Source organism: Gymnogyps californianus, chromosome 28, assembly GCF_018139145.2.
Source record: "Gymnogyps californianus isolate 813 chromosome 28, ASM1813914v2, whole genome shotgun sequence".
Taxonomy (NCBI): Eukaryota; Metazoa; Chordata; class Aves; order Accipitriformes; family Cathartidae; genus Gymnogyps; species Gymnogyps californianus.
This window is the reverse complement of record NC_059498.1, coordinates 6,344,248-6,359,393: the sequence shown is the minus strand read 5'-3', so window position 1 is coordinate 6,359,393 and position 15,146 is coordinate 6,344,248. Positions and strand designations below refer to the sequence as shown.

Genomic DNA, 15,146 nt, shown 5'->3' with positions numbered 1-15,146 from the left:
CTTTGGCTGTTTCTCTTTTAGCACAGTCACAGCAGTGTGGAAAGATGGTGAAAAAGTAGTAGATTGTCCCCAAATGAGAACTCTATTTAGAATCCTGAGCAAAAAGATTGGATGTATGTGGATAAGAAAATATTGCTTTTGTAGTTTGATCCTTTGTTCATATTTCGTAGTAATGACTGCTGCTGTAAATAATAAAAAAATCTTTAATAGTAATAGATGTGTCCTGAAGGTCACGTAATAGATGTGTGAATTGTGACCCTTGACACAAGGTGAAGTCCCAGAGTTGGAGCTTTATGCGTAAGGCAAGGGAAGGTTTGCACTACATATATTGCGAAAATGGAAGTTACCTCTGTTTTGAAAAACCATAGCCAGATTGTTTGAACAGCAATGATTTTATAGAGGACATGGCAACAACTTGAAATAAAACTGGGGTGCCCATGCTGCCATTAGCCTTCCTCAAAGGCAGTGGGACGTAACGTAATGAGTCTGTTATGGTTGAGTCTCTTATAACCCTGTGCTGCAGCCGTCTTCCTTAGTTTTAAGGAGGTCTCTCGTATGTGACTACACCCTGTTCTGTAGGGTATGTGCCATAAGCTGATAACCATTTCAAGGTAGCATTTACAGGGGAAAATAGCTGAATTTACTCAAGATCCCATGCAAAATCTCTACCCCTAAGGATAGATTTGAAACTGATTCAGATAAAGACAGTGGAGATAACAGGATTTTGCTTCCTGCCATGAAAACAGCGCAACCCCAGTATTCTGTACTTCCTGATGTTTACAGGGCAGAAATTCAGGAGATCACAAGAGGAAATTACAATAGTCCAGACAGGAAGTGATTTAAAGTTAACCCAAAAAAGGAAGAAGAAAAACTGGGCTGTGTCCTTGGACTGACTGCATTGAACAAAGACAGCCCAGCAAGTTCCCTTCTGAAGGCTTTTAGATTAGAAAGCCATTGTGTTGAGTCTCTTTCTTCCTGAAGAATAAAGAGGAACAATTCGGCAATCCACCAAACTGTTGGAAGGGGATTTGAACACCTCTTGTACTTTCAGAGACAAACATTTCGGAGACATTGTGGTGTTGAAGAGCTCTCCTCACTTGCTTCTCTTAATTGTGAGCTTATTTCATGAGAGCCGCTTAAGGAGGTTCAAAAAACCAGCAGTACCTCTGCCTTAACAGTCCTTTAAGGACATGAGTTGATTTCTGTAAGGGAGTGGAAGAATCTGTACATCTGAAAGTTGGTCACGCAGGAGATGAGTTCCCGAGGGGCTCAGGAGAGTGACTGTGGGGAACACTGTCGTGGATTAGGCAAAAGTTTGCAGTTTTTCTTTCGTAGGGGGAAAGAAGTCCTGTGCAAAGCACCCAGCATGAAAGGGCTTTTTCTTTTTTTTCCAGATAACAGACAGTACACTAATCCAGCTTTCCATACACTGTCCACGGCTTCAGGTTCTGGTGAGTATTATAAGTGAAACTTTCAGCATTTTCTTTCTATAAACAAAGGGATTTTAAGCACTGCCTGTGGGGATTTGTCTCTTTGACTTCATAGACGTGTTGCGAAGGCTTGGAAGAATTCGGCTAGAAACTTGACCCTGAAGAACCTATTGTCCCTCCCCTACTGCTAGCATTAATCGTAAGCCAGGCACCCACAGCTGCCTGAAAATGAATTATAGGACACTGGATTCTCCTGGTACCAGCCTCTGGCTGTCCTCAGCAAGCCTGGCAGGATCTGTCTGCAAACCGGGCTGTCAGTCCGTCTGTAGAGGCGAGGAAACTGCAGCCCTTCTCACCTGTAGTATGGAGCTGGGCAACTGAGACCTGGAAAGCTTGCTGGCTCTGGAAAGCAATGTTCCTCTTGGTCTAAATTTGTGGGAATTTAGTCTTGGTCTCCTCTGCGTCCCTGTGTGTACTGCTGCGTTGTCATCATGAGGAAACGTGTCCTGGGAGGTGGGGGGATGCAGTCAGTGGGTTCTCCTGTGCCGCCATCCCTTCTGCACGCTGTGCCCCTCAACAAAGCAACAGCCTGATGCTATCTCCTAGCTCAAGCCCTGCTTCCTCCTCAAGAACTTTTAAGATACAGCCCTCCCCAAAAAATGCACCAAGTAGGTGACATTAGATTTCTGCTGGTTCTTGGACCCAGTGTCAGGGTCCTTCCCGTGATGTGTAAGGCCACAGATTGTACAAAGGTGGTTTCTTCGATAGCAGAGGTATTTATTCTGTTTCTGTGCCGTCCTGTCTCCTGGCCCTGTGGGTCTCATCTTTCAGCAGCTGCCTTTCCCATTACGCTTCGGCTATGAGTTTCCCCTTGCAGGCACGTTAGTCATTGGAGGCCCGCAGAGCCCAGCGGCCGCGGTCTGGAGCGCAGCAGTGGCTCCAGTACAAGGAGGGAGCATAGACCTGTCCAAAACACCAGTGTGGCAAACCAGCCCAAACCTATGAAGCGCGAGCCATCTTCTCTCTTGTCCCACAGCGTCCCCCGGCAGGGTGTTGGCTTGTGTTTGCCGATGGCAGGGGCTGCTAACGTGCTGTGTTTGGATGCAGAGCTTGTCCCACTGTGAGCTGATCACGGACGATGGGATTCGTCACTTGGGAAACGGCGCCTGCGCACACGACCGCTTGGAGGTGATCGAGCTGGACAACTGCCCTTTGATCACGGACGCCTCCCTGGAGCACCTGAAAAGCTGCCACAGCTTGGAGAGGATAGAACTGTACGACTGTCAGCAAATCACGCGGGCAGGGATCAAGAGACTCAGGGTAAAAAAAGAAATTAAAACGCCGCTAAGGCTGTGACTTGAACACTTTATCCGGTGGGGAGGAGGGAGGGCTGAGGTTTCAGATTCCTCGTGATCTGGTGCTCATTCTTAAAGGTATTGTGAGAACCATCATCTATGAATTTAATAGCTGTCGTGCACTCAGAAGATTGGATGGGGATGAACGCTAGCTGGTAGGGAAGAGAGATAATTGCTGTGTCCACTGAGTAGTAGCAGAAAGGAACAGAGGAGACGCAGCGTGCAAATGCTCATTTTACGGGCACTCGTACATGACAGTGCTCTTCTAAACGGGGGACCGAGAGTTTGTGCCACAGCAGATGTGCAGAATGGCACCTCCTCTCCACTGCTTATGTGCTCAGCGTAGACTGTCGTGCGCTTTATACTGACGCTTCCCATATAAATAACTCGGGCTAATCCTGTAGTAGAGTCGGTCTGCTGTAGGGGAGGCTGCGTGGCCATGTGCGTGGGACAGAGCCAGGGCCGCTCTGGCACTAGCTGCCGGTCATCTAAGGCGCTCTGTGTCCCAGTGAGTCCCTCCTGAGTCTATTTCTCCATCTGTAAAAGAGGAGTAATGATAACATTTTATTTACAAAGAGAACATGGATCTGTACAGTTAGATGTTGTTCTGTTCCCCACAGGATTAACGGGGAGGAAAGAGCATCATTTTTTCTTATTCCCTGTAACTCTGTTTTCTGGTAACTTGCTAATCCACAGGCTGTGGGAAAATCACGCTGGTGAACTGAAAGAGTTCGACTCTGGTTTTTATGTGTGTATTAGTTTGTAGTCTGCAGACAAATAAGCCAGGCCTATTTCAGCTTCTCTTTGACTCTTGCACTGCCACTGCCCTTGTCACTTACACGTTGTGTTTGTCTTTTCAGACCCATTTACCCAATATTAAAGTCCATGCCTACTTCGCGCCTGTGACTCCACCTCCTTCGGTTGGAGGCAGCAGACAACGCTTCTGCAGATGTTGCATCATCCTATGACACTGGAAGCGGTCATCCTTGCAAACTGAGTATTTAATTACACTTGTAGAATTACGGTGGACACCAGTATCTTCGAGGAAAGCGATACCAGTGTCATTTGCAAGGGCCAGTGAGCAGGGCTGCGGTGCCAGGCCCCTGTAGCCACCCATACACGTACATATACACGCCTGACCCGTTCCAGCAAACTGATGAACTCTGCAGTATGGGAGCTGGAGCTGTGTTGACTTTTTCTGTAGGTGGATTGGTATAATTCTGAACCATTCCTACTGGGCATGCTCAGATGAAATCGTTGCGGTAAGGAGGGGAGGTTTTTGCGATCCCAGAATGACTCTTGCTGCTGTTGAGGTTGGAATAGTAACTGAAATCCTTTGAAATGGGGAGAGGGGGAGAGGAAAGGAACATGCTTTAACCCTGCATCTGTTGTCCAGAAGAAAAAAAAACAAAAAAAAAAACCTGAAACCTGAAAACCCCATCAAGTTTTGTGTCCATTTTTCAGTGAGGGAATGAAACAGCAGCTGTTGTGAGACATGATTTACTTGTGCTTCTCTACTTCCCGTTCCCTGCTGACCACCCTGAGCATGCTCACATTGAAGGTTCATCTGTTTCTTCTGTGTTCCGTAGCATCCAGCTCAGAGGCTTCCTAGATTGTTGTGATATAGCTTGAAATCTGTAATGTCAGGCTCAGTTTTTTTTACCCTCCCTACATCCTGCTTTTTTTTTTTTACAGATTTCTAATTCAGTAATTTTTTGAGATTTACCAAACAAAAGTTATGAATCAATAATTTAAATTTAAAAAAAAATACTTTTTACCATTAGAAGCCTGAGCCTGGAATGACCTGTTAGGAAGATTTTTAAATGGCGAGTGAGCTGCGCTACAGGCTAGGCTCTTGAAGGCTTCTTGGCCTGTTTTTAGCAGTGATCGGGTGTCCGAATTTGTTTTGCATTTCAGGTTTTATCCGAGTGACAAGAATATAACTCTTGATATAGGGAAAAAGTTACAGTCTCTGTTCCAGTGACTGTAAGTTCCCTACTCCTCCTGTCCTGTCCCTCCGACCCTTCATCCTGCCCCCAAGGAAAAGCAAAGTAGAAATCTTTTTGCTTGTTGCCCTGATCAAGAAATAATGACTCGCTAATGGAAGCGGGACGAACAGCAGGATGGAAAATACGCCCTCGATTATTGTCGCGGTTTTGTACGCTGAGGTGCGAGCGCTGGGTGATTTTGCTGACTTTTGCATCTTCCGCAGGTAAGTGTCTGAAATGGGGGTTTGCTCTGTGCCAGTCCGTCCCAGCTGCCAGGGGTGTGGGTTCATAGCAGCTGGTTTTGAGGCATTTCGGGCAAGATTAGCCCAGGCGCTTCAGAAGAGCATAGACAGCCCGGGCCAGCTCTGTGAACTCCCGGTTCCTTGATGCTGGCGGTTCCAGATGCCCAGTATGAAATATGGGAACAGATGGGCAGATGCCAAGGGTTTAACGGGGCAGAACTTGGTCAAACTCGAACAGGTTTGTGGAAGACGAGCTGATGTGGAAGTAATTGCGCTCTTCCTGCTGTCTGCACCCTGGGATGGAAGGGAGCGCACTGTGTTTACGGAGGGCTCCCAGCTGACTGAGAGAGGAGCAAGTCTGTTTAATCATCCTGGCTGCCAGCAGCCAAGGCAGTGATGCTTCACCTTTACGCTGAAGAATCTTGCGGTGGGGGAAGAGCAGGGAGCAGCACGAGGAATGGCTATTTTAGGGTCCCGGGGGCTTGGTTTCTCACTGGGGGTTTGCTTTGCGGACAGCGTGTTGCTTCCCAGCCTCTTATCGCTGTCGGAGCTATTCAGGCAGTCAGAAGGGTCGCTTAGTACCACCGAAGCTGTATCCCCCTTCATCTACAACTTAAATTTCCCCACCCCATCCGTATATGCTTAACAAAGTCTTGCAGATGCAGAGTCTGCTGGGAGGAAATCCAGTATGCTGCGTTTAAAAGGATACTGTCAGTTCCTTTCCTGTAGATCGCTTTTAATCTGTTATATTTATTCAGATCCTCTTAGCGCTGTGGATTCTCTCTCTCCTCAACGAGCGTGTTCCTATACTTCATTTGCAGAAGTCCTTTCTCCGATTTTTCAGGGTGGCAGAAGAGAATGGCGCTTCCCATGGTAACAGACTGACTCTGAGCGGGCGGGTGCGCCTGGGGCAGCACCCGGCAATCACAGTGTTTGCACAACTCTGGGAAGAACACTCTGTTTAGTTTATACTGTGGCAGGGGAGAGCTAAAATGGATTTGCAAGCCAGGGTGTAGTTGGCTGACTGATTTTCTTTGTAACAGAGCAGAGTTTTCAATGGAAAACTCAAGAATACAGAACCCAAAGTATATATATATTATTTTTTTTTTTCCCCCCAGACAGGGTGACAGCATTAAGGTAGCTCAAACTACTTGACAGTGTCCTTTTAAGTCAACTATCCATCTACAAATGGACTCTTCCTTATGTTTGTATTTATAAATACCAATAAACACCATTTTCCAAGCCGTGTCTTACTAGAGGAATACCTTTGTAGAGAAAAAAAAAAAAAAAAACCCCAAACCTCCTGCACGTGGCAGCGTACCGGACACGGGCTGTGTTTGGGAATGCTGTTTCTGCTCGGCACGCCTGCGCCCTTGTTTCTGCTGGGCTGGTGAGGAGTGGTAGGTGCTGGGTCGAGCGCCGGCCCTGGGTTTGAGCTGGTGGCTGCGGAGGGCGTCGAGCACTGAGATGCAGGGCCCATCGTTTAGAGGAATGTCTTTGTACTGTCGTTTTGAGGGGTAAGTGGTGCAAAATGGTGGCTCTGCTGAAAGGTTCGGTGACGAGCAAGCCCCGACTGAAAAAAAAAACCAATTTTGCAAGCTCCCAACTTGTGCCAAATGCATCTTTTCCAGCCTCCGCACTAGACCAGCTGGACCAGGTCCTTGATTTGAGACCCAGAGCTGTTCTCTACACGTTGGCCCTTTCCTTGTCCTCCCTTGAAAAACCAGCGTGCACCCCAGAACCCTAAGGTGCCTCTGTAAAAGTTGTGTCCCACAGTCGCAGGGCGGAGGCTGGACTGCCTGTTACCACCTCGAAAAAGCAAGTGTTTTGCTCTTAACCTGGAGCTGCCGTTCGGCGCCTGACCCCGGCCACGCAGCGCAGCCCGGCTGGAGCTGCCCTGGCCCCGGCGTGCGCTCGGGCTTCGTGAGCAGAGGGGTGCGGAGACGAAGGGACCTCCCTAGGGAAGCAGCCCGCGGCCGCCTGGGCTGCTGCTGCTGAGATCCCCCAGGGAGGTGGTGTGAGGAGATCTAACGCAACCAAAAATTAGGCTTTTTCTGGTCTTTCGAGACACACCGCAGCACTTTTTATCCCAATTCTGTGACTGCTCCCGGAGAGGATGAGGATGCGGCAAGTGTAACATGCTGTCACAGTGGTTATTTAAAACAAGAACTTTAACAAATTCCTGTTTTCTAAACATCATTGTAATTTCCTTTTTTTTTTTTTTTTTTTTTTTTAATTTTACTTTGAATGTGTTGTTCATGGCTGGCCCATGGTGTCATGGTTTTTGGGTTGGGTTTTTTGGGTTTTTTTGGGTTTTGGGTTTGGTTTTTTTTTTTTTGCTGGGGCGGGGGGTGGATGGGAGATCAGTATGACAAGGTTCTTCGCTACAGTGTCCCGTGGTGGGGGTGTGCCCCAAAAATGAGGTTTAAAACACCTTGGCCTCTTCTGATGAAGGATTGTGTGGTTGGGGGGGTGGTTTTGGTTTGGGTTTTTTTTTTTTTTTTTCTGTTTTGCCTTGTTTTCTGGCATCCAAGCAAGCCGGCCGAGGTTTCTGTTCTCTCTCCGTGCCGAAGCCTGGCCGAGGCCCCCAGCTCCGCTCACAGGTGCCGGGGTCCCTGTGCCGCGGCTTTGGGAGTTGCATGGGGCCAAAAAAAAAAGGTGTTGGGGGGGAGAAGCCACTTTCCTCTTTCATTCACAGCTTCAGCCCCCGCTCAGGCAGCCTGGGCCGTGCCTCCCCGGCCCCTCGCTCCCCCCTCGGCTTGCACCCCCGGGGACCGTTCCTGGGCTGCTGGCCGAGCGCTCGGCAGCCCCGGTGGCTGCTGTCACCAGGGCTCCCGTACGGAGGGGACGTCTCGGCATGGGATCCCATCACCGGTGACAGCTCGCCTGGTCCCCGGTTCCCTGGCACTGCCCTGCGGGCTCCGGCTGTCGTGGTGAGAGGGTCGGCTCAGCAGAGCCGGCGGTGCTGGGCTTCGCTGCCCTTGCTGCAGCCGGCAGTACCTGCTCTCCGCGCCGGCAGCTTTACTTGCATGGGGGTTTGGGGTCGGTTGTGTTGGGGTTTTTTTTTGTTTTTTGGGTGGTTTTTTTTTGTTTTTGTGTTTTTGTTTTTTTTTTTTTAAGAGATGAGGAAATGCATCCCCTGCTCTCACCAGCTGGTGAGCCCATGGGGCTGGCCAGGTTGTGCCAGCCTGCCCAGGGCACCCAAGGCTGCGGGGGGGGGGGCTGGGAAATGCCACCCACTGCCAGCAATCCTGCACCCCCCCCAGTACCCTGCCTTTCCCTGGGGCTCCTCATGCTGCAGCCACGAACCTCCCTCCATCCCTAAAGGTGCCTCTGAGCTCACCTTGGTTTTCCCCTCTGGAACTCAGCGTCCGCTAGAACGGGATTATTCCCCCTCCTCTATGCAAACCCCGAGCGTTCAATGTTCTCCTCTCCCTGCTTGGCCCAGCCGGTGCGGGACCTGGGGGTCGGCGCGGGGGCTGCTGTCCCCACAGAGCCCCGTGCTGGGGGACACGCCGGGCCCCCTCGGTATTTTTATCGCATTTTTAAACTCGGGTGGGCTCACGGTGTCTGTTCAGTCTGATGTACTGGACACACGAGCTGGAACCTTGTCATACGCTCCCTTGATTATATATATATATATAAAAAAAAATAGATCTGTAAAATATTATTTTAATGATATTGTAATCTGTGCTTTCCTTGACACTGTGTGGATATAATAATGCCATTAACTAAAAGTAAATATATATATATATATCTCTAGCTAGGTTGTCCCTTGTCTGTGTGATACGCCGTACACAGTCTCCGCAGGGCAGCGAGGGTCTGGTGGTGGAGGGACAGTCGGGAAAGGGCTCGTGGGCCGGAGCTCCGGCTCCCCTCGGCAGTGTTTTGGGGAGGGTCATGGGTGTTTCCTTCTCCCCACCCTGCACCCACCAGCGATGGGGCCAGGGGCCCGCATCTGTCTTGGCCCCCGTGCTCGCTGCCCTCCCCTGGGGGATGTCCCAGTGCCCTCCCTGCTTCTGGCCGGCGTCCTTTGCCTCCTCTCGGTCTCTGTCCTTCCTCTCTGGGGAAATCTCCCGCCGGCTTGTTTATCCCAAACCCGTCCTTTGCCCTGCGAGTCGTTTCCTCCCGAAGGCGTCCCCCCTCTCGCTTCACCACCCGCCTCTGCCCTCTGTGCCAGCAGCGGCCACACCGGACAGTGCTCCGGGGAAGGACTCGGTGTTAAAAATAACCCGTTCCCCCAGCCAAAACGCAGAAATTGAGGCTTTACTGGGTTTTGCCAGTCGGGGCTGCCCTGGGCTCTCTGCCATGGCCGGCTCCGTCCCCGTGGGGTGGGACAGGACCTGCTCTGCCCGGGCTTCCCCCTTGCCGACCCAACGGCTGCCGGGGTCTCACCGGGGAAGCGGGGCTGTCCCCGTGCCCAGCCCTGCTCGCCAACCCAGCCCAGGGGCTCCTCAAGGCTGTGGGGCTGCTCCCACCCTGCAGCGGGTGCAGGACCCCGGGGACCCCTCGCCCAAACCCCAGCAGGCGCCGCAGGGACGAGGCTGTGCTTGGGGCTGGCTCCCTCCGTCCTTTAATACGCAACAGGGATGAAGTGCAGGCAATGCGGCGGGTGCGGGGACACAGCTGCTCTCAGTCCAGGGAGAAAGGGATGGAGGCGAGGGGGCAGCCAGGACGGGACCCCTTCCTCTTGCCCCTCTGCACGAGGGGCCGGTGAGCCTGGCAGGGATGGAGGGAGGGCTTTCGGGGACGGTGCCAGCCTCGGGCTCCTCTCTCCATCCCCGCACAGCTCGCTCCGGTACTAGCAGGAGATCTCCCTTCCCAGGGGTGATGCAGCTCCGGGGGCCAGGTCCTACCGCAGCACGAGGTGGTAGCCCTCCGGGCCGTGTGCTGCCCAGAGACACGGCTCAGCTGGGGCCCTCGGCCCCTGCCCGCAGCCCCTGGTCACCGAGTTACCTTTGCCAACGGCCGCCACGAAGCACGTCTCATCCAGGAGGTTCCTGATCATCTGTGGGGCAGTGGGGTGAGGTGAGGGGGCCAGGCTGGGGCTGCGTGTCCCATCCCGGAGCCCGGACCCCCATCCCGCTGCAGCGAGGGGCACCCGTGGGGGCTGAGCCTTGGCTGGGAGCAGGTTGGGGACCCCGAGGGGCCGGGATGGCTGCGGGGTCCAGCACCACCCGGGTGTGTCACCCCCCTGGTCCTTACCACGTCGCTGACGAGGATGTGGATGCCGGAGGGTCCCTGCCGGGACACCCGCAGGATCTGGCCCGCGGGCAGCCCCAGCAGCTCGGCCAGCTTCCCAGTCAGCTCGGCTGCCGTCAGCTCCTCCAGGTGCACCTCCTGGTACAGCCCTGGGGACAGGACGGGGACGGGGAGGGGGCAACGAGCGTGGACCCTCCGTCCCTGCGCTGCCCCGCGCCGACCCACATACCTGAGCATCCATCCTCTGCACCTTCGGCCCCGCCGGCAGGCTCCCGTGACACGTAGAGGGTCAGCCGGGGCCGCGGGCACCTGCAGAGGCAAAGAGGGGTCTGGCGGGGGGGCGCAGGATCCGGCCAGGCACCGCAGAGGCTCCCGGGGGTCCCCCGAAAGAGGCGCTGAGGACCCTCGTGGGATATCCGAGCCCACCTGCCCGTCAGCGCGTTGCAGAGGCGGATGCCGTCAGGGGCTCCGCAGATCTGGATCAGGTCCCTGCGGGAGAGCTTCAGCAGGTCGGCGCCTGCGGACAGGGGGGCTCAGGGGGGTGGCAGCCGCAGGGGCTGGCTCTGCCCCCCCCGCCCCGGCCCGGCGCTGCCCGCGGCCTCACCTGCGAAGTTGGCGAAGACACGGGCGTAGGCAGAGAAGCGATGCTTGTGCAGCCACTGCTGCGTCTCCAGGGGGGATGCGCAGGGGCTCAGCGCCTGCCGGCAGCGGGAGTGGAGCCTCAGCCGGGGCATGAACCGAGCCGGCACGTTCTCAGCCCAGCCAGCCTCTCTTCGGGGGAGATGGGGGGCTATAGGGGTGCACGAGGCTGCACCGATGGCACCCTCACCTCACCAGGACTCTCCGCAGGGCTCTCGGCAGCGCAGGCAGGCGACACGCACACCCTGCAGGGAGTGGGGCTGGGGCTGAGTGGGGGACCCTGGCAGTGGGTGGGGGTCCAGGGGGGCCCTGCGTACCTCTCAGGGCTCAGCAGCTTGAAGGGGTGAGGAGACGGCAGCCCTGGGGTGCCCGGGGGGCTGTGGGGTGCACCCAGTGCGTCCGGCCACGGGGCGCACTGAGGATGGAGGGAGGGTGTCAGGAGGTGCAGGGTCCCGGGGGGGGGCACCCTGGCCTGCAGGGAGGGGTGCCAGGGCGGGTCCCACCTCGGCCAGCACGGTGCTCTCGTAGGCCGGCTGGAATTTCTCCCGCTCCGGCGCCGGCTGCTTCTCCACCTTCTCCCGGTCCGTCTTCTGCTTCCTGTCGGCACCCTTGGGCTGCGCCGGGGGCTGTGAGTGCGGCCCCGGGACCACCGCCGTGGCAGCCGACAGGGACCCCGGACCCCCAGGCACCCAGATCCTTGAGCCACGCAGACCCCTGGGGTGCTCAGACCCCCATACACCCACCCCCCCCGTGCACCCACCCCCCCATGCACCCAGACCCTTGTGCATCCAGCCCCCCGGGGTGCTGCGGTGGGCAGCTGACCCATGCTCAGAGCAGGATTTGCCAGGAACGGGGGGGCACTGGTCACCCTGGGGTCGCTGGTGCCCCCCCCTTGATACCTTGAACACCTTGACGAGGCAGCTGGCAGAGTGGAGGTGCTCGGGGGGGTCCCCCTTGCCCCCCACCCCGAAGGTGTCGATCTGGATGCGGAAAGGGACACCTTTCTCCCCCCCGTTCTTCCGCAGCGTGAACTCGGTGCTGATGCAGTGAACCTGGCCGGGGACAGCGGGGTCGGGGGGGGCTCCCGTGACCCCCCCCCGGCCCCCCCTGAGCCCCCCAGCCTCTGGCCAGGCCTGGCTCCCACCTGCACGAAGACGGACGTCCTCCTCGAGGGGTCCCAGAGGAACTCCACCGTGTTGAGCAGCGTGGGGTGGATTTGGGGTTCGAGGATGCCGACGGAGAGCGGGATGTCTGCGGGAGGGGGGTGAGCACGGCCCCCCCAGCCCCCCCCCCCCAGCCCCCCCGCCCGCCACCAGCGCTCACCGATGTCGAGGATGCGATCGCCTGGGCGGCTCCATCGCCAGCCCTCCAGCTGCTGCTGCTCCGAGTACTGCAGCCGCCGGTCGTGGAAGACCACCCGCACCACGCTCTGCACCGCAGGATCAGGCCCGCGCCACCAGCCATGGCCACGGGCTGAGCCCACGGCCACGGCCCCTCGCCCCGCGGGGAGATGGGGCTGGACCGGGGCTGGGCCAGGGCTGAGCTGGGGCTGAGCTGGGGCTGAACTGGGGCTGAGCTGAGGCTGGACCAGGGCTGAGCTGGGGCTGAACTGGGGCTGAGCTGAGGCTGGACCAGGGCTGAACTGGGGCTGAGCTGAGGCTGAACTGGGGCTGAACGGGGGCTGAACTGAGGCTGGACCAGGGCTAAACTGGGGCTGAGCTGAGGCTGGACCAGGGCTGAACTGGGGCTGAACTGGGGCTGAGCTGGAGCTGAACTGGGGCTGAACAGGGGCTGAACTGGGGCTGAACTGGGGCTGAGCTGAGGCTGAACTGGGGCTGGAGCAGGGCTGAACTGGGGCTGAGCTGAGGATGGATCAGGGCTGAACTGAGGCTGAGCTGAGGCTGGACCAGGGCTGAACTGGGGCTGAGCTGGGGCTGGACCAGGGCTGAACTGGGGCTGAGCTGGGGCTGAACTGGGACTGAGCTGAGGCTGAACTGGGGCTGGAGCAGGGTTGAACTGGGGCTGAACTGGGACTGAGCTGAGGCTGAACTGGGGCTGAACGGGGGCTGAACTGAGGCTGGACCAGGGCTGAGCAGCGGCTGAACTGGGACTTGCGATTAGAGCTTTGCCCCAGGGTGTGCCCCCAAAGCTTCACCCCAGGTTTTGGGGGGGGGTCCCCCCCACCATCTCACCTTAAGCATCCTCCGTCCCTCCCCACCGGGGTCCCCCCGGGGGTTCCCCATCATGCGGATCTCATACGACTGCCCTGGGGGGGGGGGGGGGGGAGAAACACAGACCAAAGTGGGTGCTGAGCCCCCAGAGAGGGACTCCCACCCCGGGGGTGCCCCCAACCCCCCCCCCCCCCCCGCCCCCCCCAGCTCACCCTGATTGAGGTAGGTGAGGGTCTCCTCGTGGTGCCGGACAGCGGGAGAAGTGGGGGCGCAGAGGACGTACTGGAAAGCCGGGCAGGGGGGCTGCGAGGTGGAGATGCCGTTGGGTTCCTCCTGCTTCAGGTAAGGCAGCACGGGGGGGTCCCTGCGGGAAACAAACCCCCCCACACCACCACCACCACCACCACCCCCGGAGGGTGGGCACTCAGCTGTGCCTCAGTTTCCCCAAAAGCAAGGGATGCTTTAGGATTATTGGGGGGGGGGGACACACACATACCTGAGCAGCCCAGGGCCGGAGATGGGGTACATCTCCCCAGAACTGGACCAGTAATGGTCGGGTTGACCATGCCAGAAAAGCATGGTGGGGGGGTCCCGGGGGGGGGACGGACAACGACGACACAGGACACACACACAAGGTGACAGCAGGGAGGGACAGGGTTGGGGGGGGGGGCTGAGTCCCCCCACTTTTATAAGAGCAGGGAGGGGGTGGGGAGAATGGGGTTAGCCCAGTTTGGCCCAGTTAAGTCCAGTTTGGGGAGGGAGTTGACGGTAAATAGTGAGGCGGGGGGGGGTCCCCACCCTGTGTTTGTTGTCAATACAAAGTGGGGGGGGGACACGACACGCGGGGCTGTTCCCGGGGGGGGGGGGGGCTCCAGCCGGCCGGTTCCCGGCCGGCTGGAGCCCCCCCCCCCCCGGGAACAGCCCCGCGTGTCGTGTCCCCCCCCCCAAAACTATGCCCTGTCCCCTTGTCCTAGCCCAGCCAAGGACATCTGCCCCCCCCCCTTTTGTCGTGTGTCCCCCCCCCCAGTCATTCCAGTCCACCCTGTCCAGGGCGCGAAGCCAAGGCCGCCCTGTGCCAGCCCGCGCGGCCCCCGCTGCATTTTAATTTCTCTAATTTCACCCAGATTTGGCTCATTTTGGGGAGAAAAAAAAGGGGAGGGGGGGGCGGGGGTGTTTGCTCATATAGGGAACTGACACCCCCCCCCCCCCCCCCCCCGGTGTCAGCTGGAGGGGTATGGGGTGTTAATGGAGGGGGGGATATGGGTGCTGCCCCCCGCTCCCCTTGGGTGTCAGGGTGGGGGGAATGGAGTGTCAAAGGGGGGGTGCTGCCCCCCCCCCCCCCAGGGTGCAAATGGGGGGGGGGTCTATGGGTGCTGCCCACCCCAGGGGGCAATGGGGGGGGCATGAGCGCTGACCCCCTCCCAGGATATCGGGGGGGTGGGGGGGGGAGAATGGGTGCTGCCCCCTCAGTGTCAATGGGGGGGGTCCCTGGGTGCTGCCCCCCCCCCGCAGGCTGTCAATGGAGGGTCCCCCCAATGCCCCCCCCATATGCGACGCCTGGTGATGGGGGGCATGCCCCGCCCCATGAGGGCCGGCAGCCAATGGGCAGCCAAGGATTAGCATATCTCACCATTTCCCCCCCCCCTCCCCTCCGGCGGGGAGGGGCCGGCGGCAGCTTGATCGCGGCGCTGTCGCGACCGGGTCGCGGCGCTGTCGCGACAGCGCAGGGGGGGGCGGGGAGGGGGGGGCGTGGCGGGCGCATGACGGAGCCGCCCCGGGAGAGCGAACCGGCGGGCCCCCCGAGCCGCCCCCCGCCGGCCCCGGGGCCGGGCACGGCAGCAAGGTACGGCCGGGGGGGGTGCACCGGGGGGGGGGTGTGCACTGAAGGGGGCTAAGTGTGCACGGGGGGGGGGGGGGAGCGTGCAACTGGGGGTGACTGTGCACGGGGGGTGTGAGTGTGCACCGGCCGGGGGGGGGGGGGGGACGTGCACCGAGCGGGGTGACTGTGCACCCTGTCCCGGGCGCTCTCAGCCGCTTTGGGGTGTCGCTGGCCCAGCCCGGGGGGGTTCAGTCCCGGAGCTGCCCCGGCCCCCCCCCTCCGCTGCTGCCCCGGATCCCC

General features: G+C 57.8%; 2 protein-coding genes across 7 annotated transcripts in view; one reads left to right on the top strand and one right to left on the bottom strand.

Moving 5' to 3' along the window:
* The window catches only part of FBXL20 (F-box and leucine rich repeat protein 20), a 43,253-nt gene extending 36,992 nt beyond the window's left edge, over positions 1 to 6,261 (top strand). For 4 of the 6 annotated variants that reach the window (XM_050911654.1, XM_050911650.1, XM_050911652.1 and 1 more), the window contains 3 exons: positions 1,395 to 1,451; positions 2,538 to 2,750; positions 3,646 to 6,261. In XM_050911654.1, coding sequence (XP_050767611.1) covers positions 1,395 to 1,451; positions 2,538 to 2,750; positions 3,646 to 3,753 — 378 coding nt within the window. In that variant the 3' untranslated portion in view covers positions 3,754 to 6,261. The remainder of the gene's footprint in view (positions 1 to 1,394; positions 1,452 to 2,537; positions 2,751 to 3,645) is intronic. The other 2 variants (XR_007767744.1, XR_007767743.1) reach the window with 2 other exon arrangements.
* Positions 5,221 to 13,606, bottom strand: LOC127026765 (transcription factor CP2-like protein 1). The gene is made up of 15 exons (XM_050912075.1): positions 13,524 to 13,606; positions 13,240 to 13,391; positions 13,049 to 13,122; positions 12,180 to 12,285; positions 12,001 to 12,107; positions 11,756 to 11,908; positions 11,360 to 11,470; positions 11,210 to 11,271; positions 11,047 to 11,122; positions 10,822 to 10,915; positions 10,644 to 10,734; positions 10,447 to 10,526; positions 10,221 to 10,366; positions 9,972 to 10,023; positions 5,221 to 5,309 (listed from the first exon to the last, which is right to left on the bottom strand). The coding sequence occupies exons 1-15, from the start codon at positions 13,604 to 13,606 to the stop codon at positions 5,221 to 5,223; spliced, it is 1,476 nt and encodes a 491-aa protein (XP_050768032.1).
* Between the last annotated feature and the right edge of the window lie 1,540 nt (positions 13,607 to 15,146).

What these genes read in the sequence shown, in the direction of transcription:
- LOC127026765 (XM_050912075.1), bottom strand. Translation starts at nt 13,606, where the DNA reads ATGCTTTTCTGGCATGGTCAACCCGACCATTACTGGTCCAGTTCTGGG. An exon ending in GCCTCGTCAAGGTGTTCAAG is followed by an intron (nt 11,471 to 11,755) that starts GTATCAAGGGGG and finishes CCCCCGGCGCAG; the next exon opens with CCCAAGGGTGCCGACAGGAA. An exon ending in ACATCCTCGTCAGCGACGTG is followed by an intron (nt 10,024 to 10,220) that starts GTAAGGACCAGG and finishes ACTGCCCCACAG; the next exon opens with ATGATCAGGAACCTCCTGGA.